The sequence below is a fragment of the Oncorhynchus masou genome, chromosome 27, assembly GCF_036934945.1.
Source record: "Oncorhynchus masou masou isolate Uvic2021 chromosome 27, UVic_Omas_1.1, whole genome shotgun sequence".
NCBI classification, from domain to species: domain Eukaryota; kingdom Metazoa; phylum Chordata; class Actinopteri; order Salmoniformes; family Salmonidae; genus Oncorhynchus; species Oncorhynchus masou.
This window is the reverse complement of record NC_088238.1, coordinates 30,801,209-30,815,875: the sequence shown is the minus strand read 5'-3', so window position 1 is coordinate 30,815,875 and position 14,667 is coordinate 30,801,209. Positions and strand designations below refer to the sequence as shown.

At 44.5% G+C, this 14,667-nt stretch overlaps 1 protein-coding gene across 1 annotated transcript in view; it reads right to left on the bottom strand.

Moving 5' to 3' along the window:
- Nucleotides 1-3,487: 3,487 nt before the first annotated feature.
- LOC135515328 (uncharacterized) overlaps nucleotides 3,488-14,667 on the bottom strand; it is a 13,680-nt gene continuing 2,500 nt past the window's right edge. Inside the window, exons 2-5 of the mRNA XM_064939008.1 lie at nucleotides 6,991-7,182; nucleotides 6,585-6,741; nucleotides 5,775-5,957; nucleotides 3,488-5,622 (exon numbers count right to left, since the gene is read on the bottom strand). Of these exons, the coding sequence (XP_064795080.1) occupies nucleotides 5,346-5,622; nucleotides 5,775-5,957; nucleotides 6,585-6,741; nucleotides 6,991-7,182 (809 nt within the window). The 3' untranslated portion in view covers nucleotides 3,488-5,345. The remainder of the gene's footprint in view (nucleotides 5,623-5,774; nucleotides 5,958-6,584; nucleotides 6,742-6,990; nucleotides 7,183-14,667) is intronic.

Below are 14,667 nucleotides of genomic sequence, written 5' to 3'. Positions count from 1 at the left end.
TGGTTAATGTGTGTAGATTGATGAGAAGGAAAAAAAACAACTTAATCCAGTTTATGTCCTTTTCTATGCCTTAAACATTGAGGAGGGAATTCTTCACACATTATTCACACTGATAATATCAGGATGTATGACGATAAACCTAACAACTTAAATTACTAATTTCTCTGAACAGGGGAAAACAAACATCCAATTCACTGAGAATATAATACATAGTATGAAGAAACATTACTCTGAGCCGCAGCTCTATACTACTTGCCAGACATAGAGAACTGATACTGGTTGTTGTAGAGTAATTGGTGTGGTGGGGGGGGTTGTTGTTAGGTAGAAGTTTGGTCCAAATGGGATGTTCGATACTATATTTATTGAATATTATATGAATGCTATAAATGGTGCAATCCAATAGCTTAGCCCTTCACACTCGTACCTGTATACTGTATGGGTTGAAAATGGCAGATTTGGGCACTAATAAGCGCCTGAATTGGAACGTTGTGGCTGTTCAGTAACATGATACACATGACGTCAGAGTTCAGGCTCTGTGCTTCACAGCGCTGTATGCGTTTTGACTGACAGACGTTCTGAACTTGAGCACCGCGCATGACAAGTTGTCTTCCTCCCTCTCTGCAAAATGTTTGTTGTCTGAGCGAGGGAAAAGCAGTACATTAGGAGGACTCGATGTATTTTGAAAGATGAGACGTTGAGGATTATAATAAATACCGCTTAGATGTCATACAAGCAAGCCAAAACCCTGTGAGTCCAAATGTGCACTTCACATTTCCAAATGCCATATACAATGTCAGCAGTTATAATCACTGTATTTGATGTACAGTTACAATCTGACATGTCATTGCCTGGGTTGTTCTGAACCGAACGAGCCTATGTTTGTTTATTGTGAAGAAAATGTGCTGCGGTTACACACCTGAATGCACTCATGACTCCTTTCTATGCTCAGCAAAATTAACCATCTGATTTTCGGGAATTGCCTTGTGAAAGCTTCAGATCATATTTTATAACTAAGCCGGTCATGTTGGCGACAGAACAAAGCTTTCGAATCACGGCCAACATTTTTGAATTAGGTAAACGGCAGCGATAATTGTGCGCTGGCGGGGCTGCAGTGTTGTGTTCCAAACAAAACAACCACAAGTGTCCTTGCTCTAGTTCTTCAACGGCACAGCAAGGAGAGTTCGAAAAAGTACCTTCAATTTGAAGACTGTGCACACATTGGAGAGGTGTGTGATCACTTGGAGACACCAGTTAGTCCTCTCACTCAAACCCTTACCATTTTCTTGTCTTATGTTGCACCTACCCCACATTTCCCAGGAAAAGTTGTACGTCTTATGTTCGTCAACTAGCACCACACAATCACAGTAGTCTAGAACCCGAGAGTCACAGTACACCCTTTAGTAATCTATAGCCTACTACAGAGCCAAGCATATCAATCTGGGAAAAGTAAAACCATAGAGATAGAATCTATTTAGAATCTATTTCTATGGTAAAACAAGCACGTAGCGTGATCGTCACGAGTTAAACCTTAATAACCTGCTAGAAAAGAGTTAGTGCCCAACTAAGTGCCAGGTGACGCAGAGACTGGGACGGTAGACAGACCTTAGATGCAGACAGAGCCTTCCCACCCTTCAGCTGCAGCCACAGCAGAGCAGCGTTGGCTAGAACACCAGTCAACATGATGACGATCTCAGCATGTTCTTTGAGGTCATAAAACTGTCATTCCTTCCGGATCCTATCCAGTCCACTTTGACATTCCTCCACGGTTGTAGTTGAGATAGCTGGAGTAGTAGAAGAGTTTAGGACAGTTTGCCAGGACGAGAACGTGACTGTAGCTTCAAGCGTCATGATGCCAATTCTCCTGCTCTCAATGGATGAACACCTCTCTCTGTCTCTCTCTGTCTCTCTCTCTCTCTCTCTCTCTCTCTCTCTCTCTCTCTCTCTCTCTCTCTCTCTCTCTCTCAGCTGACAAGGTAAAAATCTGTCATCCTGCCCCTAAGCAAGGCAGTTGACCCACTGTTCCCTGGGCGCAGATGACGTGGATGTCGATTAAGGCAGCCCCCCGCACCTCTCTGATTCAGAGGGGTTGGGTTAAATGCCGAAGACACATTTCAGTTGAAAGCATTCAGTTGTAGAAATGACTAGGTTTCCCCTTTCCCTTTCTCTCTCTCTTATTCTCTCTCTCTTATTCTCTCTCTCTTATTCTCTCTCTTATTCTCTCTCTCTTATTCTCTCTCTCTCTCTCTCTCTCTCTCTCTCTCCTTCCTCTACCCCCCTCCCCAACCATTTCATCTCCAAAGGGAACTATCTGTTTTTCAAAATTGCATCAGCATGTCTTATTTTGTTGTTGTTGCTTAACGTGCTTTGAGATTGTAATGAAACAACAAAAGTTTAATAAACAATGATTATTTTCCCTCTTCAATCTCATCATCTCCTCAGTACTGCAGAGGCCTCCCAGGTCTATCACTCTATCGCTCCTCTCTACCACTGGACAAAATTCTAAGGTGTGTATAGCCTAATGTATCTCCTGAGCAACACACCCAAACACACACACACATATCCACACACACACATATCCACACACATATCCACACACACACACACACACACACACACACACACACACACACACACACACACACACACACACACACACATCCCCACACACACACACACACACACACATATACACGCACACACACACACACACACACCCCCACACACACACACACACACACACACACACACACACACACACACACACACACACACACACACTCACACACACACACACACACAAACATTAGTGCAGAAACCAAATGAGCAGGTTTGGGATTTTTCCATGCTTCAATGCAAATAGTAAACCAAACTCTGTCCTGTCTCTCATGTTTCATAGGTACATTAAGATATAGCATTTGGCTGTTGGAGATATATTAAAGAAAACTCTACCTGTCATTAAGGCTAGCATCTACATGTGCCTTCCAAATCAGCTACCGTAGCCAGACAGAGATGTAGCTTCATCCAGCATAGTTTTTTTGGTCGTTGTAATATCTATGTTTATAATCTACCTTAGTCTTTATTGACCTATTGATGGATATAGCTACTGTTCACATTTCACCCATCATTATACAGGATGTTGTCCAGAACATTGTTTCTCAAACTCTGTCCCGGGGACCCCAACGGGTGCACGTTTTGTTTTCTTGGCCAAACACTACACAGCTGATTCATGTAATCAATTCATCATCGAGCTTTGATTATTTGAATCAGCTGTGCGTAGTGCTAGGGCAAAAAACAAAACGTGCACCCGTTGGGGTCCCCGGGACAGAGTGAAACGCTGGTTCAGAGCATGTCAGCGTTTTCTATGGTACTGATCTGCTGTGAAAGGTCTCCCCTTGCTGGATAGTGCAGAAATTACAGATGATGGATAAGGCAGATGGCTATGGAAATAGGGGTGATGTAGAGACAAAAATACTCTCAGAACACTACATTCAACTAAACAGAAATCTATTTAATCAGTTTTCAGGTAGAAACCATTTTTCATACAAACATATTGCAGGAATAATCAGTGCAAGGTTCTTGGAATTGCTATTGCCAGCCCGTCAGTAAAATCCATAAAGTGCAGGTTAGTTGGTGTGACTGTTCCACCACCGTAGAAAAACACACGACAAAGACCTCAACAACAAGTAAGGAGCTCTCCAATGTTTTTGTCCAAAGCTTTAGAACAAAACGGGGGGGGGGGGGGGATAATGGGTGAACTTTGCTGAAATGCCTTCTGATATCATTATAAGGTCCAGAAGAGTCATTCTGATTCCCATGTAAAATAGCCTTTTGAGTGACAAAAATATCATCCGTTATATTGTTTTGGGATATAAATGCTAAACATTTTAGAAAATGACTTTTTCTCTCATGGCTAACTACCAGCAAGTTTGAAAAGACAGGCTGAGTGGGCGGGAAGCTGATATTCATGAACTCGCCTTGAACGAGAGCTCTTTTAAATGCCTATGTCAAGAAACTTGGATGCAATGAGCGGTATTACACGAAAATCCTCTCAAGCTAATTTGGTGCTACACAAAGCTACTCAATCAAACATTGAAATCGCATCAGTGATATACATCTTTTTTTATATATACACATCTCCCGTTTGGCATGTTTCCGGTGTTGCGGTTCACAGCAGCACCGAAGGATGTGTTAACTTGACAACTGTGTCAGGGTTCTGAACGACCCATTCCCCCTTTAGTTCCACGCTGGCTGAAGACCTAGCTAGCCAGTGACTAGGTAACACCAGTAGAGTAGTTATCTAGTTCTATAAACCACGCCCCCTCTGCAAACACGCTTTCTCCAGTGTTGGTTACAAGGCAGTACTTATTTAAATTAGGTAAGAGAATATCGTGTTACCATTGGTGTGTTAAAACGAGAGCATTAGGGTGATGTCACCCAACACCTTAATAATCCTGCTTCCTGAATTAAAAGTGTTTGATACCAGGGGTGGGGACCAGTAACTTTATGATCAAACTTTAGAAGTGAAGAAGAAACAGTCATTTTTCATACTTGGGTCGTCATACTTTCATCCAAATATCATCCAAATTCATGAAAAGCGTGATTTTGACTGTTCGTGACCTTTAAGAAAAATATATTATACACCCATACATGGTATTGGGGATGATTTCTGCATCAGCTTTACTCAGCTAAGTCCATTCTCTTCTTTGGTCGGTGGCGAGACTTGGTGACCACCGCCAAACAACATCTCACAGTCTTCAGTCAGGGACATCAACAAGTGAACTTCAGCTAAGTGTGTCCTGATAGGCCCGGTCTGAGGGTGATTTCGACCAATCAGAAGACTAATAGGAAGAATGATCTTGTGAAAATGGAGGACACCACAAAAGGACCAAAAGTCGACAGGAGACAGAGAGAGGATGGTAGAGATAGAAAACCCTTCTCTGCCGTGTAGAGGTACACTAGAAACAGCAGAAAGGGCTTCCCCACTGAGAGAAGAGGCGAGGAGTCAGAAAGTGCTGGAAAAGACCCTCTTGTCTGTCTGTCTGTCTGTCTGTCTGTCTGTCTGTCTGTCAGTTCATATCATACAGTATGTACAGTAGCACGTGTCCCATCCATCTATCCTTGCAGTAGTAGAAGCATCTCACTGACAGGGGTCTGAGGGCTGTTCTCAAATCACAAATAACACCTTATTCCCTATGTATTACGCTACCTCTGACCAAAACATGTATGTTAACTGCATAGGGCTCTGCTCAAAAGTAGCACACTTATTAGGGAAAAGTGTGTTATTTGATCCTTCCTCCTTGACCCTTGACCTACAGAGAGGGAGAGAGAGAGGGGACAGTGACAGTTCAATGGGGCTGCGTTTGCCATGGAACTCGCTGGGGGGTGGAGTTGTGGATGGGATACTGCGGGGTAGGGTATGGGGGCATGTGGTGTGGCTGTGTGGGAGCACATCCAGAGTTGGAGGCAGAGTTGGAGGGCACATTGTGGAGGTAGACAGGGGCTGTAGGGGCAGTCGGGGCGGTGGGGGTGGGGACTCTCTGGAGCACCACGTGGGGGTAGATGATCTGACTCTCCGTCCTGAACAGACCAGGAAGGGTGGCCTTCAGTAGGCTCTCCTGACTCCTAGAGAGAGAGAGCGAGAGACCTTAGAATCAGTGGAAACAACATTTCTCTACAAACCAATGTATTAGGCATACAGTGGGTGCATACAGTAGCAGGTTCCAATTGATATTTACAACACGTTTCGGTTCATACAGTAGATCTCAGGTTCTCACCTCAGGTATCCGCGGTTGTCGAAGCCGGCCATGCCCCCCAGGTAGACCGGGCTCTCTGCAGCCAGCCGGAGGTCCGGCCGCTGGGACAGGTGGAAGATCTTAGGAGGGGGGAACGTGTCCCAATCCCCCTCCTCTCTCTCCAGCCAGCACTCACTACGCCGAGAAGACCGCGTGTCTCTACGCCTGGAGAGAGGTAATTATCATCATCTCCATCAATATCACCTCTGTCTCCTCTTTCCGGTAAAGGTTTGAAGTATGCGTGTCTGTATGATTTTGATATATACCAAATATGCCAGATGTTGTTGTTGTGGAGGGAGGCCAGAGGGAGGTGTTCATTTTGGAAGTGTGTTGCTCTTTTGACTACAGCATGGAGCAGGCATTTGCTGCCAAGTTGCTGAAATACCAGACCCCTGTGTCACGCCTGAACAGCCTTGGTTACCAGTGCAAACTTGTAGTGCTGATATTTGGGAGTCTCGACCAGGTTGACAGTACATGCATTCAGATTGCAGGCCTGCATCGCACAAAGCTAAAGCATCTGGCGAGATACTGCTCTGTGCCAGCGGTCATGGGCAGCCTTGCTGTACGGATAAGAAGACTGCTATCTAATTTGTGGATTCAAATAAAGCATTTCAAATGTGTGTGTGTGTGTGTGTGTGTGTGTGTGTGTGTGTGTGTGTGTGTGTGTGTGTGTGTGTGTGTGTGTGTGTGTGTGTGTGTGTGTGTGTGTGTGTGTGTGTGTGTGTGTGTGTGTGTGTGTGTGTGTGTGCGCTTGCCTGCGTCTGTGAATGCGTGTGGGTCTACGTAGTGTACCTGATCCTGCCGCCCCTCCTGGAGCCCCTGTCCTTCCCAGTGCGTTCCTGCAGGCAGCAGATGATGAAGGAGAGAGACATTGCCAGGATGACGATGCCACTGACCACCGAGGCCAGCACGGCCACGCGCAGTCCCCGGTCCTCCGGCCTCGGGATGGCTGAAGGGGAAGGCAGATCGAGGGATAGCCAAATTACTTTCACGTATCATGTCGCTTCAGATATATTTCTGAATATCTGTGATTACTGCAGGGGTGGGAGCTAGGAAAGAAGGGTAGGGGAAATGTGTAGCCGCTAGGAGAAGGGAGTTAGGGAAGGAGGGTATGAGCTGGGAAAAATGGGCACAGAATAGGAGAAGAGGCTTGGAGCTAAAGGGCTAGCGAGGGATTGGACCAGCTGTGATGTCTCACCCTCACAGACTGGCAGGAAGTTGTTCCACTGGGGTTTGCCTGCCCGGACGCTGCAGGAGATCTTATCACTGCCCACCAGCTGGTAGCCCTCCCTGCACCAGAAGGCCAGCACTGTACCCACCGACACCCCCGTCCCACGCTCTACATAGAACGACCCCCGCCTCGGGGGAAGCACGGACACACACAACAGACCTGGGGAGAGCGGGAGACGGACACTGAATATGAGAATTACAAAAGCAGAACAAGAGGGGTTTAGAATATATGTATAATATTAATTTATTACTAATATTCATATCTAGCATAAAGTATAAACTCTCGAGAGGCGTTAAATCTGAAGCTCTCAGAGTACATTTAGCACCATTTAATTAGCTGTTTATAGAAAGAGGGCAGAGAGAGAAAGAAATTGAGGAAAATATATGTTTCAAGGAGAACAAGGTTGGGCCTATTGTGCGCCGCGCTATGGGACTCCCAATCACGGCCGGTTGTGATACAGCCTGGAATCAAACCAGGGTCTATAGTGACGCCTCCAGCACTGAGATGCAGTGCCTTAGACCGCTCCACCACTCGGGAGCCCCTTAAGTATCAGAATGGGTGATTAATAATAAACTGGTCTTAAATACATCTAAAACTAAAAGCATTGTATTTGGTTCAAAACATTCTCTAAGACCTAAACCTCACCTGGCTGTCGAGGCAAGTTGAGGAAGCTCAACTCCTAGGTATAACATTGGATGGTCAATTACAGTATCAGGGTCAAGTCAAATTGACAAAGTTGTTGTGAAGATGGGGAGGAGTACATCTGCTATAAAAAAATATATTCTTTGTTTTTGACCAAAGAAAATCAACTGTGCTAATTGTTCAGGCTCTGGTCTTGTCCCATCTTGATTACTGTCCAGTAATATGGTCAAGTGCAGCAAAGAAAGACCTAGCAAAGCTGCAGCTGGTTCAAAACAGAGCAACAAACAACAACAGCTCATGGGACATTAGGGACTGTGAAATGACACACACACAAACACACACAGGCACACTACCACACTCTAACAAAAACCATCTACACACAGATCATTTTTGTTGTTGTATTGTTTTTTATATCATTGTATTTTACATTTTGTGGGACTGTTCTTGTATATCAGTAACCAGGTTTCCATCCAGACTTTTTATGCAAGTCAAGTACGTAGGACAAGAAATGTCACGACAGGCCTGATGGAAACAGCACATTTATCGGTAAACTTTCTAAATGTCCACAAAACAAAATAGGCAAGGTGGGATCTTTTTGTGTCGATACAATTAATTATGCGAGAAATGGCATTGAAAACGTCTTTATGCGCAAATATTGATATAATAAGCATCATATCGAAAATGAACTTGGAGTCGTCCTCCCACTACGACTCGGGAAAGCATGCAGTTTATTAGGCTACAGATTAAATAAATTATGATGATAAATTATGAACTTCACAGGTTGGTGAAAGTGCAAGGCGATGAGCGTGATGCTCCTTTCCAATAAATATTGAGGATCTTATTCTAGTTACATGGTGATCGATGCTTGACTGGACGATGCATGGTGATCTATGCTTGACTAGGCGATGCATGGTGATCGATGTTTGGCTAGGCGATGCATGGTGATCGATGATGCTTGCCTAGGCGATGCATGGTGATTGATGCTTGACTAGGCAATGCATGGTGATCGATGCTTGGCTAGGCGATGCATGGTGATCGAAGATTGCCGTTTGACAAATCCAAATAATCTCGCTCTTCTGTCCATAATAATGTCATAATGCAGTAGGCTAAACCCACACTGTATCTGCAAACAGTTGACTAGAGCGTATATGCCAAGACCAGAGAGGGCACATTCGCTATGTAATGCAAACATTTTCTGTTACAAAACCACAAGAGTTTTTATTCTGATCTTTGAACATTTGCAAGAAAATCTGGCGCCAATTGGATGGAAACCTAGCTAGTGTATCAGTGTTTTGCTACTTGTTTTATGTTTTTTTTGTGAATCCCAGGAAGAATAGTTGCTGTTATGTAAAAGAAACTGTGAATCCGAATGAACCAATAAACCAATAAACAATCGATTCAGCAGAGAGCAGTACTGATGCTGAGTTGTTATGTTATTCTTGTCTTGTGATGTTATTAGTGCTCTAAGACCCTGAAAGCACGCAGGCGGCTGTCTGCTGATTAGATATGACAAATGGGAGGAATTTCTGTTCTGCAGGGGGGGGCTGAGAGAGAGAGAGAGAGAGAGAGAGAGAGAGAGAGAGAGAGAGAGAGAGAGAGAGAGAGAGAGAGAGAGAGAGAGAGAGAGAGAGAGAGAGAGAGAGAGAGAGAGAGAGAGAGAGAGAGAGAGAGAGAGAGAGAGAGAGAGAGAGAGAGAGAGAGAGAGAGAGAGAGAGCTTGCCACGAGGGGATGACAGATGTTGATACTACTGCACTAGGGCTTTACTCTTGCTCTCTCTTTTCCCAAACACACACACACACACACTGTGTGAAAGCCAAGACAGGCACACATACAAACATGTGAATAACAATATGACAGACATGCATGCAGAGGGTCCACAGCAGTTCATTTCCCTGCTGAGTCCAGCAGAGGACTAAATCTGCATCATCATGTAATATCTGCTTGCGTGTATTCATGCCCTGATACACACAAACACACAGACACACACACACACACACAAAATATTGCACACATGCACAAACACACCAGCCGAGCTTAGACCTGAGTCATCATCGAGTTTAATCAGGAATGCAGCCCCTAAGCCATATGCCTCCCCTCCCAACACACACACACACGCATGCACACACAGTCTATATTAGTAGGCCTACAGAGCAATGTGTTATTGGGATGTTCCCTGCGCAGCTCAGAAAACACCACTTCCATTTTAATATCTTGTGGAGTGGACTTTGGGCTGCCATTAGAGTATTTCTATTGTTGTGTTCGACCGCTGGGTCTGGCTACTGGGTGAATGTTGGGTCTGTCTCATTCTGATCAGCTTATCTCCAGTGGGCCGCCATTCACAGGGCTTAGCTGGCATGGCAATACTGTGGACTGCCAGCAACCAACCTGGCAACCTGACTCTCACAACATTGAACAACTGCCCCTTTCTTCTCTCTTCTTGATGTTCCCTCTATCCCTCTCTCTTTGTCCGCCGCAGGGTCCTCACAGATAGGCGCTCAGAATAGTGCCTGATTAAATAAAGATTAGGCCCACCATTAAAGATTCATCCACACACAGAAACACTCATATTCTCTCGCACACATGCACGCGCACACACACACACACACACACATGCACACACACACACACACACACACACACACACACACACACACACACACACACACACACTCACTCTCCGCTTGGAGCTGCTTCACTACTGACAATACAGTACACTCGCTGAGTTGCCCTCCAGCAAGACAGAGAAGGCCACTGGACCACCTGTCATATGACACACCCCAGAGGCCACAACAACCTCTATAATCTAGATATGATCACCTCTCTACCATCTAGCATTATCCCTCCATCTGAATAAGTGTTGCAAAATTCCGGTAACTTTCCCCAAATTCCCAGGTTTTCCAGAAGTCCTGGTCGGAAGATTCCCTAAACAGAGATGAATAAGCAGTAAATCCAGGATCCTTCAAAAAAGGTTTTCTGGATTTTTGGGGAAAGTTACAGGGATTTCCCACATAAAAAATGACTATAGTATACTATGGTATAAATACTACAGTATTTATTGTAGTGTTTTTGCAGACTATAGTATTTACTGTAGTGTTCTTGCAGACATTACTGTAGTATTTTTTTTGACAGAGAGATGGAGCTTCAGAGGAAACAACTGAATGGGTTTATAAACCAAGGGAAATGGGATGTGATTGGATAATGGAAATAGGAGGAGGTGTGTCTTCTGATTAGCGACTGATTGGGGAATGATGATTGCCACCTGTGAGGAGGGGAGAAGGAGAGAAAATAAATACACACACAGGATACACACAGAATACTTGTATCCCTAACAATGCTGCTTCGGCAAAAGCTAATGGGCATCCGAATGAACCAATGAACAAATAAACCAGTAGACGAGCGATCCAGCAGAGAGCAGTACTGACGCTGAGTTGTAATGTTACTTTATTTCTGTGTTGTGATGTTTGTTTTGTGGATAATACTGCAGTATTTACTGTAGTATTCTATTAGAATGCTACAACATTCAATATTAAGTATTACACATGATCAAGGGATACTACCGTGTGTAAGTCCTTTAGTATTCCATAGTAAACTGAAATATTTTCTTCATGCGGGTTCACAACCCTGAAGCTGAGTGACTCCTATTGACCCTCTAATACAGGCAGGGATGGAGGCTGAACCACCTAATTAGCCTGGTGATCTATTGTCTTTTGTTTTACGGACAGTCAGCCTTCCGCTGGACAAACTGCCCTCTTGTTTATTTTTGTATACTCTCTCTCGTTTTCTCACCCCTCTATCTCTCTTATTTCTCTCTCTCTGTCTGTCAGGGATGTCTCTATGTAAACCTTCCAACTCCCACACTGACCGATGTCATAGGCTGACTGCTTTCTTGCTCTCTCTCTCTCGCTCCCCCTCTCTTTCTCTCAACCCTCTCTCCATCAAAGCGTGATGTAGCAGCAGTCTATTCCTGTGGTCTCTCTCTCCGCTACTCTCTGACACGGCCAATGATCTAATCCCCTTAACACTCCCTGTACCGTGAGAGGGGTGAGGTAGGGATAGAGGAATGACAGGGATGAGTGGAAACAAGGTCCTGCCCTCCTTCACCGAAGAACTCTCTATTTCGCCGAGTCCTCGCTGAGTTTTAGATGAGAGCCCTCGACGTGTGTATCTCTCTCTCTCTGTTATTTTAAGAACGAATGGAGGGATGAGAGCAGAGATGGTGTTCCGGGTGCTGCACTTTCCCTCTGACAATAACCAGCGATCACTTTATCTCGAGAACTATATTTGTTTTCCCTCTCCCTTCCTCACTCCAACGTTAACTCTCTCTCTCTCTGTTAAGGGGTGGACCTGGGCCTTGTGAGGCTGGGAGTATTGGTTAAACATAGTAACAGTAACATGAGGACTGGTTGTGTGCCAGCGGAGGCCGCTGGACAGACTGACAGCAGCTCGAGCTCAGCAGTTAGAACGTCTCCATTGTTTTAGCTGTGGAACAGGAGAGGCAGTTCAATTAACTCTCTGTCCATTAACCCTCTGGGCGGAACTACACGCTAATGTACTGTAACGACTTCTGCCGAAGTCGATGCCTCTCCTTGTTCGGGCGGTGCTCGGCACGACTTCTGCCGAAGTCGATGCCTCTCCTTGTTCGGGCGGTGCTCGGCACGACTTCTGCCGAAGTCGATGCCTCTCCTTGTTCGGGCGGTGCTCGGCACGACTTCTGCCGAAGTCGATGCCTCTCCTTGTTCGGGCGGTGCTCGGCACGACTTCTACCGAAGTCGATGCCTCTCCTTGTTCGGGCGGTGCTCGGCGGTCACCGGTCTTCTAGCCATCATTGATCCATTTTTCATTTTCCATTGGTTTTGTCTTGTCTTCCTACACACCTGGTTTCAATCCCATTCATTACCTGTTGTGTATTAAACCCTCTGTTTCCTCTCATGTCTTTGTCAGAGATTGTTTGTTGTTCAGTATTCGTGTTTGTATTGGTGCGCGACGAGTCCTCGTACCCACTTTGTTTTGTTTTATTCATGGTTTTGGAGTTATGTTTTTGTAAGTTATTAAACTACTCCATTCCCCCAAGTTTGATTCTCCTGCGCCTGACTTCCCTGCCACCTATACACACAACTCTGACATATACAGTATTTTTTTTTGAACAAGATACTTTCGAGAGCTTTGTATTTTCAAAAGACTTTTCTAGAAGAATCATTTAAGTGGTTTACAATTTTGTGGCCCCTTTTCATCCTGCCAGTGGTGTACAAAGTGCCCAATTGCCATACTTGAGTAAAAGTAAAGATCACCAGTAAAACACTACTTGAGTATTTGGTTTTAAATATACTTCAGTATCGAAAGTAAATGTAATTGCTCAAATATACTTAAGTATAAATCATTGCAAATTTCTTATATTTTAAGCAAACCAGACGGTACCATTTTCTTTAAGGATAGCCAGGGGTACACTCCAACACTCAGGTAATTGTTTTCTAAAAGCATGTGTGTTAAGCGAGTATGCCAGATCAGAGGCAGTTGAGATCACCAGGGATGTTCTCTTGATAAGTGAATGAATTGGAGTGAGTGAATTGGAACATTTTTCCTGTCCTGCTAAGCATACAAAATTTAACGAGTACTTTTGGGTGTCAGGGAAATGTATGGAGTAAAAAGTACATTATTGTCTTTAGGAATGTAGTGAAGTAAAATTTGTCAAAAATGTAAATACACTACCGGTCAAAAGTTTTAGAACACCTACTCATTCAAGGGTTTTGCTTTATTTGTACTATTTTCTACATTGTAGAATAATAGTGAAGACATCAAAACTATGGAATTATGTAGTAACCAAAAAAGTGTTAAGTCAAAATATATTTGAGATTCTTCAAATAGCCACCCTTTGCCTTAATGACAGCTTTGCACACGCTTGGCATTCTCTCAACCAGCTTCATGAGGTAGTCACCTGGAATGCATTTAAATTAACAGGTGTGCCTTGTTGAAAGTCAATTTGTGGAATTTATTTCCTTCTTAATGCGTTTGAGCCAATCAGTTGTGTTGTGACAAGGTGTGTGTGTGGGGGGGGGGGATTCCATCATTACTTTAACACATGATTGTCAGTCAATACGGAACATTTCAAGAACTTCAAGTGCAGTCGCAAAAACCATCAATGGCTATGATGAAACTGGCTCTCATGAGGACCACCACAGGAAAGGAAGACCCAGAGTTACCTCTGTTGCAGAGGATAAGTTCAATAGAGTTACCAGCCTCGGGAATTGCAGCCCAAATAAATGCTTCAGAGTTCAAGTAAGACACATCTCAACATCAACTGAGCAGAGGAGCCTTTGTGAATCAGGCCTTCATGATCCAGTTGCTGCAAAGAAACCACTACTAAAGGACACCAATAATTAGAAGAGACTTGCTTGGGCCAAGAAACACGAGCAATGGACATTAGACCGGTGGAATCCAACTTGGAGATTTTTGGTTCCAACCGCCGTGTCTTTGTGAGACATGGTGTGGGTGAACGGATGATCTCTGCATGTGTATTTCCCACCGTAAAGCATGGAGGAGGAGGTGTTATGGTGTGGGGGTGCTTTGCTGGTGACACTGTCTATGATTTATTTAGAATTCACACTTAACCAGCATGGCTACCACAGCATCCCATCTGGTTTGGGCTTAGTGGGACTATAATTTATTTTTCAACAGGACAATGACCCAACACACCTCCAGGCTGTGTAAGGGCTATTTGACCAAGAAGGAGAGTGATGGAGTGCTGCATCAGATGACCTGGCCTCCACAATCCCCCAACCTCAACCAAATTTAGATGGTTTGGGATTAGTCGGACCACAGAGTGAAGGAAAAGCAGCCAACAAGTGCTCAGCATATGTGGGAACTCCTTCAAGACTGTTGGAAAAGCATTCCAGGTGACTACCTCATGAAGCTGGTTGAAAGAATGCCAAGAGTGTGCAAAGCTGACATCAAGGCAGACACACTTATCACACCATAGCACCATCAGACTCCTGATACCAATGCAG